At 53.6% G+C, this 13,551-nt stretch overlaps 1 protein-coding gene across 1 annotated transcript in view; it reads left to right on the forward strand.

The window, feature by feature from the left end:
* EEFSEC (eukaryotic elongation factor, selenocysteine-tRNA specific) overlaps positions 1–13,551 on the forward strand; it is a 209,729-nt gene that overhangs the window by 169,642 nt on the left and 26,536 nt on the right. Inside the window, exon 5 of the mRNA XM_049766522.1 lies at positions 3,509–4,159. Coding sequence (XP_049622479.1) covers positions 3,509–4,159 — 651 coding nt within the window. The remainder of the gene's footprint in view (positions 1–3,508; positions 4,160–13,551) is intronic.

The raw sequence follows: 13,551 nt of genomic DNA on the forward strand, positions 1-13,551 counted from the left end.
GGTAGCACAAGTGGTAGGTGTCTGTCTTACACGCGCTAACCTAAGATGGACCATAGTTCGATTCCCTGGTGTCACATATGGTCCCCAAACCAGGAGTGATTTCTGAGCGCATAGCCAGGAGTAACCCTTTGAGCGTCACCAGGTGTGGCCAGAAAACCAAGAAACAAACAAATAAAAAAAAGAGTGGTCTTCTGCTGCCTCTATCCCTTGGTTTTTGTCGTCATGGAGAGGGGTTGGCTGTGTCTCCTTGCCGATGTCACAACCCCGACCCCCTCACAGCCCCTCACACACGTTGGCCTGCTTTGTCCTCCCCTTCCCCAGAATCCTCTAGCCAGCTACTCCCAGCCTCCTGGCCACCTCTGCCAGAAAGTCCTCCCTTGCTTGAAGAACTTACATTCCTCACTGCTCTATCTCACAGCCCCTTTCCAAGATTTCATAATTCTGACAGTTGGTAGCTGCACCCAGTTTATACCCTTCCTCCACAGCTGTGTGTGTCACACTCCCGTGCCATTGCAGAGCCTGGTGCCTGAAAGACACCTGACAAATGAGTTTGTGCCATCCCCTGGGGGTGGGTGAGCGTCTTGGGGGGTGGCGAGAAAATGAGAGCCGGAAGAAAGCCTGTTTGGCATTCAGGCTGATAAATTGATCCTCTCCTCTGTGCTCAGAGGAGCCATCTTCCTCTGATTCCTCAAGTGCATCTCGGTAGTGTGTGGGCCTGCCAGGACTCTGGGGTGCAGGCAGGAAAGAATCGCCGAGAGGCCATGACACGCCACCAGTCCCCGTCTCCGTCTGCTTCACAATTTCCTGTCTGGGCCCTTAGAATCTTGATCTGCACAGCGATTCATCTCTCTGCTCCTCGCTGTGCCCTCGGAGGGCCTTCTTCATTATTTGTCCTGAGAACACAGCGTGCACAGCCCATTGAAAGGAGAACATGCTTGGAATAAAGCCTGAGGGGCTGGGCTGCCTGGAGCAGTGGGGACTCTCTCTCCTCGCACCCCAGTATTGTAGATCCAGAGGAGTCCTCTTCTCCATAGGTCATGCTTCTTTTATTTGGGGAGGGGGTGTCCCTGGTGTAATGCAGAGGTATGTGCCCATGTGAAGAATGGAAGAGCAGTGGGGACGCAAAGTTTGGTGTGTTCCCTGCCCTGTAGAGATGAGCTCTTAATTCCCTGCTCCCCAGAAGTTCTCATCTACAACAGAGTCCCCAGAATGCCTATTTGGACATGTGCACCATGTAGCACTCCTCTGGGTGAGCAGCAGTGACAAAATATTCCAGGGCAAACCCAGGAAATGACCCCTGTGTGCCTCAGAAGGAGACTGGGTGGGTTCTGGGCTCTGCAAGTGTGGGCCACGTGGGGTGAACTCACATGATGTCCCGTGAGCCCAGTATTCTATGGCTTGTGAGCATAGCTTCCTCCCTGCTGTTCTGGTCTGTGAGTGGGGGTCAACTGTACCCCAGGCTCCATGGGGCAGTTCCCATCAGCCATTCTCTCCTGCAGCAGAGCTGAGGAGCATGAGAGGGAGGGCTGTTGGGGTGAGTCCCTTTTGTGGGAGGATGCTGGATGATAGACCCCAGCTGTGTTTTCCATGGACTCCCTCAACAGCCAGGCAGGCAGCCAGCTCTATTCCCATTGGGCAGAAAGACCTTGCCAGAAGGTGGGGGAGAGCCAGGATTGGGGATTTGCAGGTGGAGGAAGTCCCAAGGAAAAGGAACCTGGCTAGCAAAGTGCCGGGAACTACAGAAGCAAGGTCTGGATGCACTCACTTCCATTGTGTAACCCAGAGCAGTATTTCTGCACCAGGAACTCCATAGCCCAGGATATTCCAAGGGGGCCACAGTGGGGATGGGATGCTAGGGAGAGAACATGAGATCTACATGCCCAGAGAGCCAGATTATCCAGGGATCCCAGACCAGCACAGCCAAAGGTACAAGAGGCTTGGCGTGATCAGCAACAGCAGAGATGTTGCTCGAGCCTCCCATCAGTAGGGTCTTGTTTGAAATAAGGCCGGGACATACCTCCCCAGTGGACACTGTGTCCAGCGACTGTCACCAGCTCCTCGGACAGGCATTCCAGCAGCCCTAGCTCGGAGGTGTCTCACGTTTCTTTCTGATTGACCCTGTCTATGGCCTTTTGACATAAGCTTCTCACTTGGTCTGGCCCACTCGACCTCCCAGGTCAGTGGTTAATGATCTCTAAACAAACACCTGAGGCTCTGGGCTCCCCAGGAAGGCCCTGGGCTCCTGCGCCTGAGGTCAGGGGGCATGGTGGGCAGCACCATACCTTTGTAGATGGGGTACAGACCTCTCATTGGGTGGGTTGTTTGGCACAGGGTTTCTGGCGCTCTATACCTTCATGGCCCAACCCCTCGTGTTTGAGCTTGGCACATCCTAAGCTAAGGTGTCAGTTGAATCTTTAAAAAGTGACACAGTCAGCTTGGGCCAAAACTCCAGTGACTTCTGTTTTGTTCCCCTGTCCTAGCCCCCTGAACCCCTTGATTTTTTCAACTCACCAAGTGCTTCTTGTCTGGAACCTTGACACTGGCTAATTCCCTGCTCTGGAATGCTCCCACTTGGGTCTTCATATGCTGCTCCTACATCACCCCCACCCCCCAGACCATCTTCCCTAACGCCCTATTGGCCCAGCCTTGTCTGTCATGTCACTCCATATACTGTGACCCACAGGTCTGGGTCATGAGCTCAGATTGCTTATGCACAGACATACCATGGCTGCCTTCATCTCACGTCAGCACAGACGTGGTCAGTCTGATATGTTGTATGTTGTGGTTGTTTTCATATCTCTGAGTTTGAGGTAGTTTTTTAGCCATTAGTGCTCTGAGAACTGCCCAAACCATCCTTCCTCCTGAGGGCCAGACCTGAGGAACCTGCAGGCCACAAGTGATGGCACTGAGCAGGTCACATGTGTTGCATGACTCTAAATGTGCTTTGAGGGCCTGGAGAGATAGCACAGCGGCGTTTGCCTTGCAAGCAGCCAATCCAGGACCAAAGGTGGTTGGTTCGAATCCTGGTGTCCCATATGGTTCCCCGTGCCTGCCAGGAGCTATTTCTGAGCAGACAGCCAGGAGTAACCCCTGAGCATTGCCGGGTGTGGCCCAAAAACCATAAATAAATAAATAAATAAATAAATAAATAAATAAATAAATAAATAAATAAATGTGCTTTGAAGGGGTAAGGGGGCCCTGGGTCAGCAGTGACCTCCTCTGGGGATCCTTGTGGGGAAGCGAGCCTGTCCCATGGTTCACAACAGGAAAGTGCCAGAGGGAGATTAGGACAGAATGGAAACACTGAGGTCTGCAGCTTTGGCTGTGGTAAACACGGCCCACTTCCTTTGCCTTGTGCCCTGGTACCAAGCCCAGGTGGGCAATTAGGGACCCTATGCTGTAACCCAAATCCAGGTGAGGGATGTGGGGAGGTGTCCCTGGGAAGCCGCAGTCCCTCCCCAGCCTCAGGCCTCTGGGTCTCCTGATGTTCTCTCTCATTCCCACGCAGGTGGTGAAGAAGGTCAAGTCCATGCAGATGTTCCACATGCCTGTCACCACAGCCATGCAAGGGGACCGGCTGGGCATCTGTGTCACCCAGTTCGACCCCAAGCTGCTGGAGCGTGGCCTGGTGTGCACCCCCGAGTCCCTGCACACCATCCATGCAGCTCTTGTGTCCGTGGAGAAGATCTCCTACTTCCGGGGCCCTCTGCAGACGAAGGCCAAGTTCCACATCACGGTGGGCCATGAGACTGTGATGGGCCGCCTGATGTTCTTCAGCCCGGCCCCTGAGCACTTCGACCAGGAGCCTGTACTGGACTCATTCGACTTCTCTCGAGAATATCTCTTCCAAGAGCAGTATCTGAGCCAGGAGTCGGCTGGCTCCGACAGCGGTGAGGCCGGCCCCCAGCAGGCCCAGGCGGCTGAAGGCCACTGCCCGAGGCAGCAGTGGGCTCTGGTGGAGTTTGAGAAGCCCGTGACGTGCCCTCGGCTCTGCCTGGTGATCGGCTCTCGGCTGGACGTGGATGTCCACACCAGCTCTTGCCGCCTGGCCTTTCACGGCATCCTGCTGCATGGGCTGGAGGACAAGGGCTATACTGAGAGCACCCTGCCACGGCTGAAGGTGTACAAGCTGAAGCACAGGCAAGGCCTGGTGGAGCGGGTATGTCAGTTGGGGGAGCACCATTTTCTCCACTGCTGTTGGTTTTAGGGGAGGAAATGGGCTAGAATGACGACGTCACTGGCGGCCTCTTGGCTCACAAGTCACCATGCTTGGGGCCCATGCTGGCCCGCTAGTCCCAGTGGCCTCGGTCTCCGTAAGCGTCATCTCCTCTTTGCAGACTCCCTTGGCCTAAAAGCCAACAGTCTTGGAGGATCCCTGAGCTACAGCAGGGGGCAGACAAGGCTCCCTGCTCTCGGTGGAGACTGGACTACCACCAGGCCAGCGGCTGCTGAATCCATCCCCACTGATGTCCAGGGCAGAAGGCAGGAGCGCACTCCCAGGACTCCAGGCCTAGCCTGGTCTGTCCTCCGTGTGCAGAGTAGGAAAGCAGGGACAGTGGAAAGCAAGAAGATGTAGGAGGTAGCCCGGGGATGGGCCTAGCTGTTGGATTTCTGGACTTCTGGAAATTATCCTCTTATCAGTACAGGGGGTTGCAGGTCTCATTCACAGGCCTCCACTCAGCAGGGCCCATTGTGGGAGCTTATGTACCCACGTGCCTTGCCCTGATCCCCATCTGTCCCTGTGGCTTTATGCAGACTTCCCATGAAGGGTGGGCGTGTGTCCCCACCACACTGTCCCTGCTGACTGGTTCCCTGAGAGTGGACCTGTACCTGTGAGGAGTGGCTGGGAGCCTTGACCCCACCCCAAAAAAAGTTTTGTGCGGGGCTCTGTCTCCCTCAGAGGATTTGGCTGTCACTAAGGGTAGCTGCTCTCCCCACCCTCCTGTCCCCAGACTCTGAGCAGGCCCCTCTCTTCAGAAGCACTGTCCTTCCAGCTCTGCTACCTTCTCCTTGTCACAGGACAGATGCTTCCATCTCAGGTCCTACTCCTTGTCCCATACCAAGGCCCAAGGTCCAGCTCCAGGTGACCCGCCAATAGATCCCGAGTGCATCCATGGCTCCCAGTCCCTGCCCTGTTCACCCAGTAGTAGTTGAAGCCAGGGTTCCTTGCATGGGTCCAGAAGCAGGGCCTGTGTCCTTCTCAGGCTGCAGGCAAGAGCCTGCTCATAACTCACAGGAGGCCTCCAGGACCAGCCTCAGGCCCACCCCAGGGCACTGAGGGAAAAAGAAGGTGATGAAGTGCCTGCTGCCTGTCTGTTTGATGGATGAGCAGAGTTATGGTGTCGGGCTCTTCCACACGCTGCATCGATCACAGGGTCTTATCGCACGAGGTGCGCTCCTGGGCTGGTGGTTCCAGTGCAGGTGTGTCTGGAGGCAGCAGTCACTACCTCCGGGACAGTGCATGTGGGTGTGTGAGGGTTGGTCACTGCTGACCTAGGCTGGCACTATGGGCTTCTGATGTTCAAGGCCAGGCAAGCCAGGAGAGAAGACGCCAGTGCTGCCTGCAGCCTGTCAACCCCACTTCACTTGGTGCTTTGGTTTCTTGTTTTGATCTTGGTTTTGGTTTTTTGGTTTTGTTTTTGGGCTACACCCAGTGATGCTCAGGGGTTACTCCTGGCTAAGGGCTTAAGCACCATATGGAACACCAGGGATCAAACCCAGGTCCGTCCTGGCTCAGCCACATGCAAGGCAAACATCCTACTGCTGTGCTATCACTCTGGCCCCTTAGTTTTGGTCTTGAAGCCACATACAACGGTACTCAGCGCTTACTCCTGGTGGGGCTCGGGAATGTATATGGTCCCAGGAATCAAACCCAGGATCATCTTGCATGCAGGACAAGTGTTCTGCCCCTGTACTATCTCTCTGATCACCCCCCAGCCCTATTTAGTCCCTCCCCTGCTCCCTCCAACCAGGGACAGCCTATGAGTGAGGCCCCTGCTAGGGAGGAGGATGTGTGTACCACCCCAGGCTGATGGACTCAGCCCTGATGCTGAGGTAGATTGGGGAGTCCACCACTTTTTCCTCCTGTCTTTCACACCTGCCCCAGCTGCTGTATTGTTTTTGAATCCTTAGAGCAGCCCCAGGAAGAGATTGTTATTTTTTTTCTAGGAACATAAGAAGCAATTAAGCAAATCCCTGACTGCCTCCTAAAACCATAGGTAACTGTGCAGGAAAATAAATTTGAGCTTCAGCACTGCAGCCCTGTCCTACTCCCACCCCCCAAGAACTGCTGGTCATGGCCTCAGTCTCTCCCAAGCACACATAACATGTTGGTGAAGCTCTGATCCACCCTTTACCCTCCAAGCACTTCCCACCTTCTTGGAGAAAATCATCTCTTCTCTCTGCCCCAAACCCAACCTTAAAGATTTTGAAAGCTTGCCACAGATGTGAACAGACTGTGGGAAGGGTCCGTAGAAAGGAGTTTGCAGGTCAGAGCCTGAAGGAGGGAGGGACTTTAGCTCCAGGGGTAGAGCACGTGCCTGGCACATGTGACATCTTGTGGGGATGTGGGATCGGTCCCCATTGGTACACATGTGTGAATCCCAGGGATGGGTCCCCTGAGCACCATCAGGAGTGTCCCTGCCCACTTCTGCTGCTCTCAGGACAGCAAAAGAGGACCATGCTGACCCTCAATTACAAACATGAGTTCAGAGCAATGAGAAATACTCAGGTCCAGCGTCCCTTGATTCAACCTTATTGGAGTAGTTGTATGTGAAGACAGGTCAACCCATTTTTCTGGATGCTACCTTGGAATAGGGGTCCTGATTGCCTGGGCTCAGACTTGGAAAGAAATTGCAGCACTATTTACAATAGGCAGAATCTGGAAACAACCAAGATGCCCTTCAAGAGATGAATGGCTAAAGAAACTGTGGTACATATACACAATGGAATATTATGCAGCCATCAGGAGAGATGAAGCCATAAAATTTTCTTATACATGGATATACATGGAATCAATCATGCTGAGTCAGAGGGAGAGAGATAGACACAGAGTAATCTCACTCATCTATAGATTTTAAGAAAAACAAAAGATATTATTGTAATAATGCCCAGAGACAACAGAGATGAGGGCTGGAAGGACTGGCTCTCAATGTGAAGCTCACCACATAGAGTGAGAAGTTAATGAGAGAGAGAAGTAGAATTCCTGTCTGGAATACAGGCAGGGAAGGGGTGGGGAAAGAGGGAGATGGGTGGGGGGAATTGGTGGTGGGAAGGTTGCTCTGGTGAAGGGGAGTGTTCTTTTTTTTTTTTTTTTTTTTGGTTTTTGGGGCACACCCAGCGGTGCTCAGGGGTTACTACTGGTTGTCTGCTCAGAAATAGCTCCTGGCAGGCACGGGGGACCATATGGGACACCGAGATTCGAACCAACCACCTTTGGTCCTGGATCGGCTGCTTGCAAGGCAAACGTCGCTGTGCTATCTCTCCGGGCCCGGAGTGTTCTTTTTTTTTTTTGGTTTTTGGGCCACACCCGGTAACGCTCAGGGGTTACTCCTGGCTATGCGCTCAGAAGTCGCTCCTGGCTTGGGGGACCATATGGGACGCCGGGGGATCGAACCGCGGTCCGTCTCCTAGGCTAGCGCAGGTAAGGCAGGCACCTTACCTCCAGCGCCACCGCCCGGCCCCTGAGTGTTCTTTTTTTATGACTGAAACCCAACTATGTAATCATGGTACTTAAATAAAGAAAAAAATAATAAAGATAAATGGTTGGAATTAAGAAAAAAAAAAAAAGAAAAAATAGACGTTCACCCAGAACAGAGACCACCGCTAGTGGTGCAGGCTGACCTCCGGCACTGCATAGCCCTTTGTCATCCTCTAAGGGTCTCTGCCCCCAAACCCCTTTTCCAGAGAAACAGGGAGCATCTATACCCATCTCTCCTAGGGTGCAATGAGTTAGGGGCTCCATAGTGACCTAGTGTTCTGGCCTCCACTGGTGCCCATCAGGGAGGCCTCAGGGCTGGCCAAGGAGTCTGAGGCTGGGCCACATAAGTATAAACAGGCAGACGCCATCCAGAACCTGCAACTCTGAAGGCCATATGAAGCTGCCTCCTTGCTCTGGGCTCATACCAACTCCTTCACTGCTGGCTTGTTTGCTGTGCCAGGACAGTGAGCAGTGGGCGCCAGGTCACCCTCCGCTCTGGCTCCGACAGGAGGCCATGCTACTGTGCCACCCTCATCCCCAGGTACAGGGGCATTCACCACCAGAGAGATGAGGGGTCAGGACTGGGGTAGGTGGGGGGACCCCAGTCTGTTCTCATGTCCAAGATCTCACCTGGCCCTATAGTCACCAATGGAGAGGTCTCCTTGATCATATATAGCCCAGAACAGCTACTCTCTCACTCATTCTCTTTCTCTTTCTCTCTGTCTCTCTCTTTCTGTCTCTCCCCTCCCCCAAGGTCCCACCTAGAAGTCTTATGCTAAGAGATCCTTCTTTCTCCCTCCTCCCCCTCCCCATACCTTCTCCTTCTTCTCCTCCTCTCTCCCCCTCCTAATACCCCTTCTCCCTCTCTCCCCTTGTTTTCCCTCCCTACCATTCTTCCTGCCCTCTCTCCTCCCTCCTCCTGTCTTCCCTCATCCCACCCTCCCTCCTTGCCTTCCCCACTGCCCACAAGCCAGCGCTAGGCCTGCAAATGCCGCCTCCTCTCCAGCATGACCTAAGAGTCCCTTTAGAACTTGGGCTGTCCCCAAGCCACATCCTGGAGTAGGGCCTGAGAGAGACATGACTGTGATGGCATAATTTGGTGACAGAGCCAAGTCCCTGCTCCAAGGCCAGGGACAGTGGGGACTTGCCTGGCAACAATACTAGGCCCTGGACTCACTCCCCTATGCCATCAGCCCCTCCTCAGGGGCTGTCCAGAAGTGAAACCCCTGAGCAGATCCCCTGGTTCTGTGTCATCTGTCTTATCTGTGTCTCTGTGTCATCATAGGGCTGATTGTAGTGTGAACCCTACCAGGAGGCCTAGCCAGCAGTGCCCAGGGGAAGAATCCCCCGTTTCTGTCAGCCAAGCCAGTGTCCAGGACTGCCTCTGGCTTCCCAGAGCTTTCCCCAGAAAGACCCTCCCCTGTCCGGAAGTAGCCTTTCAGCTAAGGGGAGGCTGCCAGCAGTAGGCATCTTGCTCACTGCAGTGTTATTTCTTCTTCTTTTTTTTAATGTGATGCTATTTATTTGCACAATTCAACAGCCATTACTATCCTTTCTATTCCAAACTTTCTCACTAACTATATACTTTTTTCTTTTTTGGTATAATATATTTAAACATCTTGATTACAAATATGATTGTGATTAGGTTTCCGTCATGTAAACAACACCCCCCTTCACCAGTGCAACATTCTCACCACCAATGTCCCAAATCTCCCTCCATCCCACCCCACCCCACCTGTACTCTAGACAGGCTTTCCAGTTCCCTCATTCATTCACATGGTTATGGTAGTGCTCAGTGTAGTTATTTCTATAACTGCACTCACCACTCTTTGTGGTGAGCTTCATGAAGTGAGCTGGAAGTTCCAGCCCTCCTCTCATTGTCTCTGAGGATTGTTGCAAAAATGACTTTTATTTTTCTTAAAACTCATAGATGAGTGAGACTATTCTGTGTCTCTCGCAGTGTTATTTCTATATATTCTAGAGGGGCAGGAATGTCTTCAGGGCCATGTCTTGCCTTCCAGAACTTTCCCTCTGCTTCTAGTGGATTCTAGTATGGACCAGTTGGCCTGTGTATACAAGCGCTCAGCGCAGAGTAGTTGCCACCACATCAGACTTCTAGCTCAACCCCTCTTCTCTCTCACCCACTCCCCACTTCTTGGTCATCTTGCTTAGTGGAACCTCAGTTTCCCCTCTACTGGAAGCCTGTATTGGGACTGGTTACTTAGAATTTAACAGAGGCGAGACTTACCCTGTGGCCCCTGGCAGTGATTCAGATAGTTGCCCTCCACCACCTCACTGTTCACCAAATGAGGTTCAGCAAACCACAGGGTTTGCCCTCCTGGTGCATTCACATCCCTCATGTCTGTCTGCACTAAGCAGGCCTCTAGTGGACCTTTGTAAAGATGGGGCACCTTGACTCAGACAGGTGCTCTTTCTTTCTTCCACTGCCAGGCTCTGCCCATCCTCCCTCTCACACTTGGGGATCAGCTCTTCCAGGGGCCTTAGGGGCTCCAGCAGAGGGGGCAGCCCTGGAACCCCTGGGCCAGAATTGCAGGCAGCTAAGTATGCCCAGCAGAGCCTGGCTTGGGACTCCCTTAGGAGTCATTCCCTGCTCCCCTGCCTCTTGGTCCAGGGGACCAATGTGATGGGGGGGGGGACCAGAAAGTTGGGCGGGTGTCTTACTCAGCAGCTGAGGATCTGAAGTAAAGTTATTCCAATCACTGACGTGCCAAGGCTGGCAAGAAATGCAGGGGATGAGTTTGACCGGACCTTACCCAAAATCTGACACATCCAGCTATAAGAAAGGTCTTGCCGGAGAGATAGCATGGACGTAAGGTGTCTGCCTTGCATGCAGATGGTCGGTGGTTCGAATCCCAGCTTCCCATATGGTCCCCCGAGCCTGCTAGGAGCGATTTCTGAGCGTAGAGCCAGGAGTAACCCCTGAGCGCTGCCGGGTGTGACTCCAAAACCAAAGAAAGGTCTCAGCCACCTGTGGGATCACTAGTATGGGGCCCCCTTGTTTCCCAAGACCATGTTGGGTCCTGGAGATTGGCAGGAGCTGGTGCTGCCCTCATTGCCCAGCCTGGAATGGACTGAAGGTGTGGTTGTGTCCATAAGTGCCAGGAGCCAAGCATCCCATCCATCAGGAGTCTGGGAGTGACCTGACCACCTTTACTGGAAATCCCTGCTAAGCTCTGGCAGGGAGACCGCCCATGCTTCCAGGGGAGGCAGCCCCCATCCTGACCGGGGTCACACCCAGCCCACTGGCTCTTTCCCCACGGCAGAACCAGTCAGTAGGAGCAGGGGCTCAGCCCTGCGCTGACACTCGGTCAGATGAGAACATAAACAGGGCTGCGGGCCTCGCCCCGGCCTCTGTTTATGTAGCACTTAAACCAACTCCGGGGTCACTGCTGTCTGCCCCTAAAGGCCTGACGCTGTTTGAAGTTTCCCTGAAGTTAATCAAATTAGTCTGCCTGCTGCGGGACCCCAGCCCGGGGAAAGTTAGGTCCGCCCTGTCTCTACGGCCTTTTGCCTTTTTTTAAATCTCTGCTTTAAAACCCCCAAGGGAGGAGGGGCTGGAAGAAGGCACATTCAGAGTGTGGGCATGGCTGCCCCCGAACCGCGCCCCCCCCAGGGAAGTACGCCTGGACAGCGAATGTCCCCCCTGCAGTGTGCCTCCACCCATGCCTCTTCTTAAGGGACTGACTTTCACCCCCATCAGCTGTCTTCTCTTCCCAGCCTCTCTCCCAACTTCCTGACGTCCACGTCACTTGCGTATTTGCTGGGACCCACCATGACCAAACTGTGTGGATAGCATCCCCCTATCTGGTGTGGGAGATAGTCTGGCATCGGGACCCACCATGTGGAGAGATTAATAGTGCTATATTCAGTGGAAGTTTGGGGAGGAGTGGAGCCTTATAGGAGACCGACCCACGTTCAATCCCCAGCATCCCATATAGATCTCTGAGCTTGCCAGGAGTGATTCCTGTGAGTATTTCGAGGTGTGACCTCCCACAAAGAAAAGAAAAAAAAATCATTTAAAAAAAAAGTACATTAGGTTTGATGGACACACGTATTTGCCCATGGCGACTTCTGTGGGTCCAGCCTTGTACATACTTCCTGGTGCTGTGTGCCCGCCATCTTTCCTGGGGAAACCTTAGTGACTGATGCCATGCATGGTGGTGGGCTTGGTGACCTAGCATTCCAGCAGCCCCAGAGGGGCATGAAGCATCCAGAATGTTCCTCTGTGTGTTGGACATGGCTGGAGAAGAAACAAGCATGAGGGCTCTTCTACTTTCCTGGGCCTGATGCTGTGTCAGGAGTGAGGGACCAAGACAGAGGAAGCTGTGGCCATGCGAGCTGAAGGGTAGGGTCATGGGCATGAGGGCACACTGCCCACTTGAGGCCTCAAGGAGTACCACTGGGACCCAGGACTCTCCATCTCCACTAGGATATGGTGCCACCTCAGTGACAAAGAGAATCTCGGTGGTGCTGTCCCCTTGAATGTGGAGACAGGTGCAGGCGCTTTGGTGTTCTCAGCTGCCGGGGCCAGGCTCTCACGTCCGTGAGCAGGAGTCTGGGAAGGAGGTAGCATAAATGTGGGAAGAGCACTGTTGGGGGGTGCTTTGATAAGTGGGTATACTCGAAGCAGAGAGCCCCTATATCAGGAATGTACCTTGCTGCTAAGGGCAGGAGGTGACTCTGGCTCTATCTTCAGTGAGCAACTCCTACCGCTTCTCCAACCCAGAGAGCAGCACACATACCCCGGTCGGTACACTCAGCCTGAGCAAATTGCTACGATGGCTCTGAACTTCCACCAGGCTCAACTGAGGTCGCTCACTCAGTCCACTCAACTCTCCCCTCTGTCAGGTGGGATGGAGAACACCCGTGGATAAGGGCATTTGAAGAGTGCCCATGAATACCGGCATGCTTGAGTGCTACAAATTCATTAGTGGGAGGTGAGTGGCTGTGGCTCCATCAGTAGAGGTTGAGTGGGTTGAGTGACCGTGGCTCCATTTGTGCGGACTGAGTTGTTGAGGGGCCATGCCTCTGCTTGCATGTGCTGAGAGGCTGGTGGCCAGGTCTCCATGTAAGTGGGCTGAGGGCTTCCTCTCCTGCCCACAGGTGACTGTCCTAGGAGCCATGGTTCAGGACATCATTTTTTGGCTCAACCTACTGACCTGGGCACTGCCTGTGCCAGCTGAGCTCGGAATGAAAATCTGGGAGTGTGGCACACCCCAGGTGCATGGCTACGCTGGGAACAGAATCCACATACAGCCTGAACAAGCAGTGTGGGGGTCCCAGGAACCACACACGGGGGAAGAGGCCAGAGCTGCTTTCAGCATTCATCTGTGGGGTTCTCGCTCACCCAACCCTTTCTGTGCTGCAGGTCAAAAAAGCCGCCTTTGCTCTATCCTTGTGGGTGGCGGGGTGTTTGTGTGTGGGGTGCTGGGACGCCCACCAACCAGGCAGACCCTGGGAGGGAGCACGCAGCCCGTGGTGGGCCCAACCCGCGGGGGAGCAGCTCTTGGAGGCGAGTCCTGAAGGACAGATGAGGAGGAGCTCTCGTGTGGGAACACGACTCGTGAATTATAAAGGGCTGTGCAAGTGGAAATGATTATTCTTATCGTCATTTGTATCCGAATCATCCATCACCAGGAGAGGGGGAATGCGAGTACCTTTTATCTGACGCTATGAATCAAATAGAAGAGGATATGTTTTTCCAAAAAGGTTTTTAGGGTAAATGGGACAGTTTCTGCTTTGCAAAACAATCCATCTGCAGCCCCGGCCAAAGCTTGGTGTCTCGGGCACAAGTGAGAAGTTTCTGAGGCTGAGAAGGCCGTTCAGCTGGT

The sequence above is a fragment of the Suncus etruscus genome, chromosome 20 (assembly GCF_024139225.1).
Source record: "Suncus etruscus isolate mSunEtr1 chromosome 20, mSunEtr1.pri.cur, whole genome shotgun sequence".
In the NCBI taxonomy this organism is placed as follows: domain Eukaryota; kingdom Metazoa; phylum Chordata; class Mammalia; order Eulipotyphla; family Soricidae; genus Suncus; species Suncus etruscus.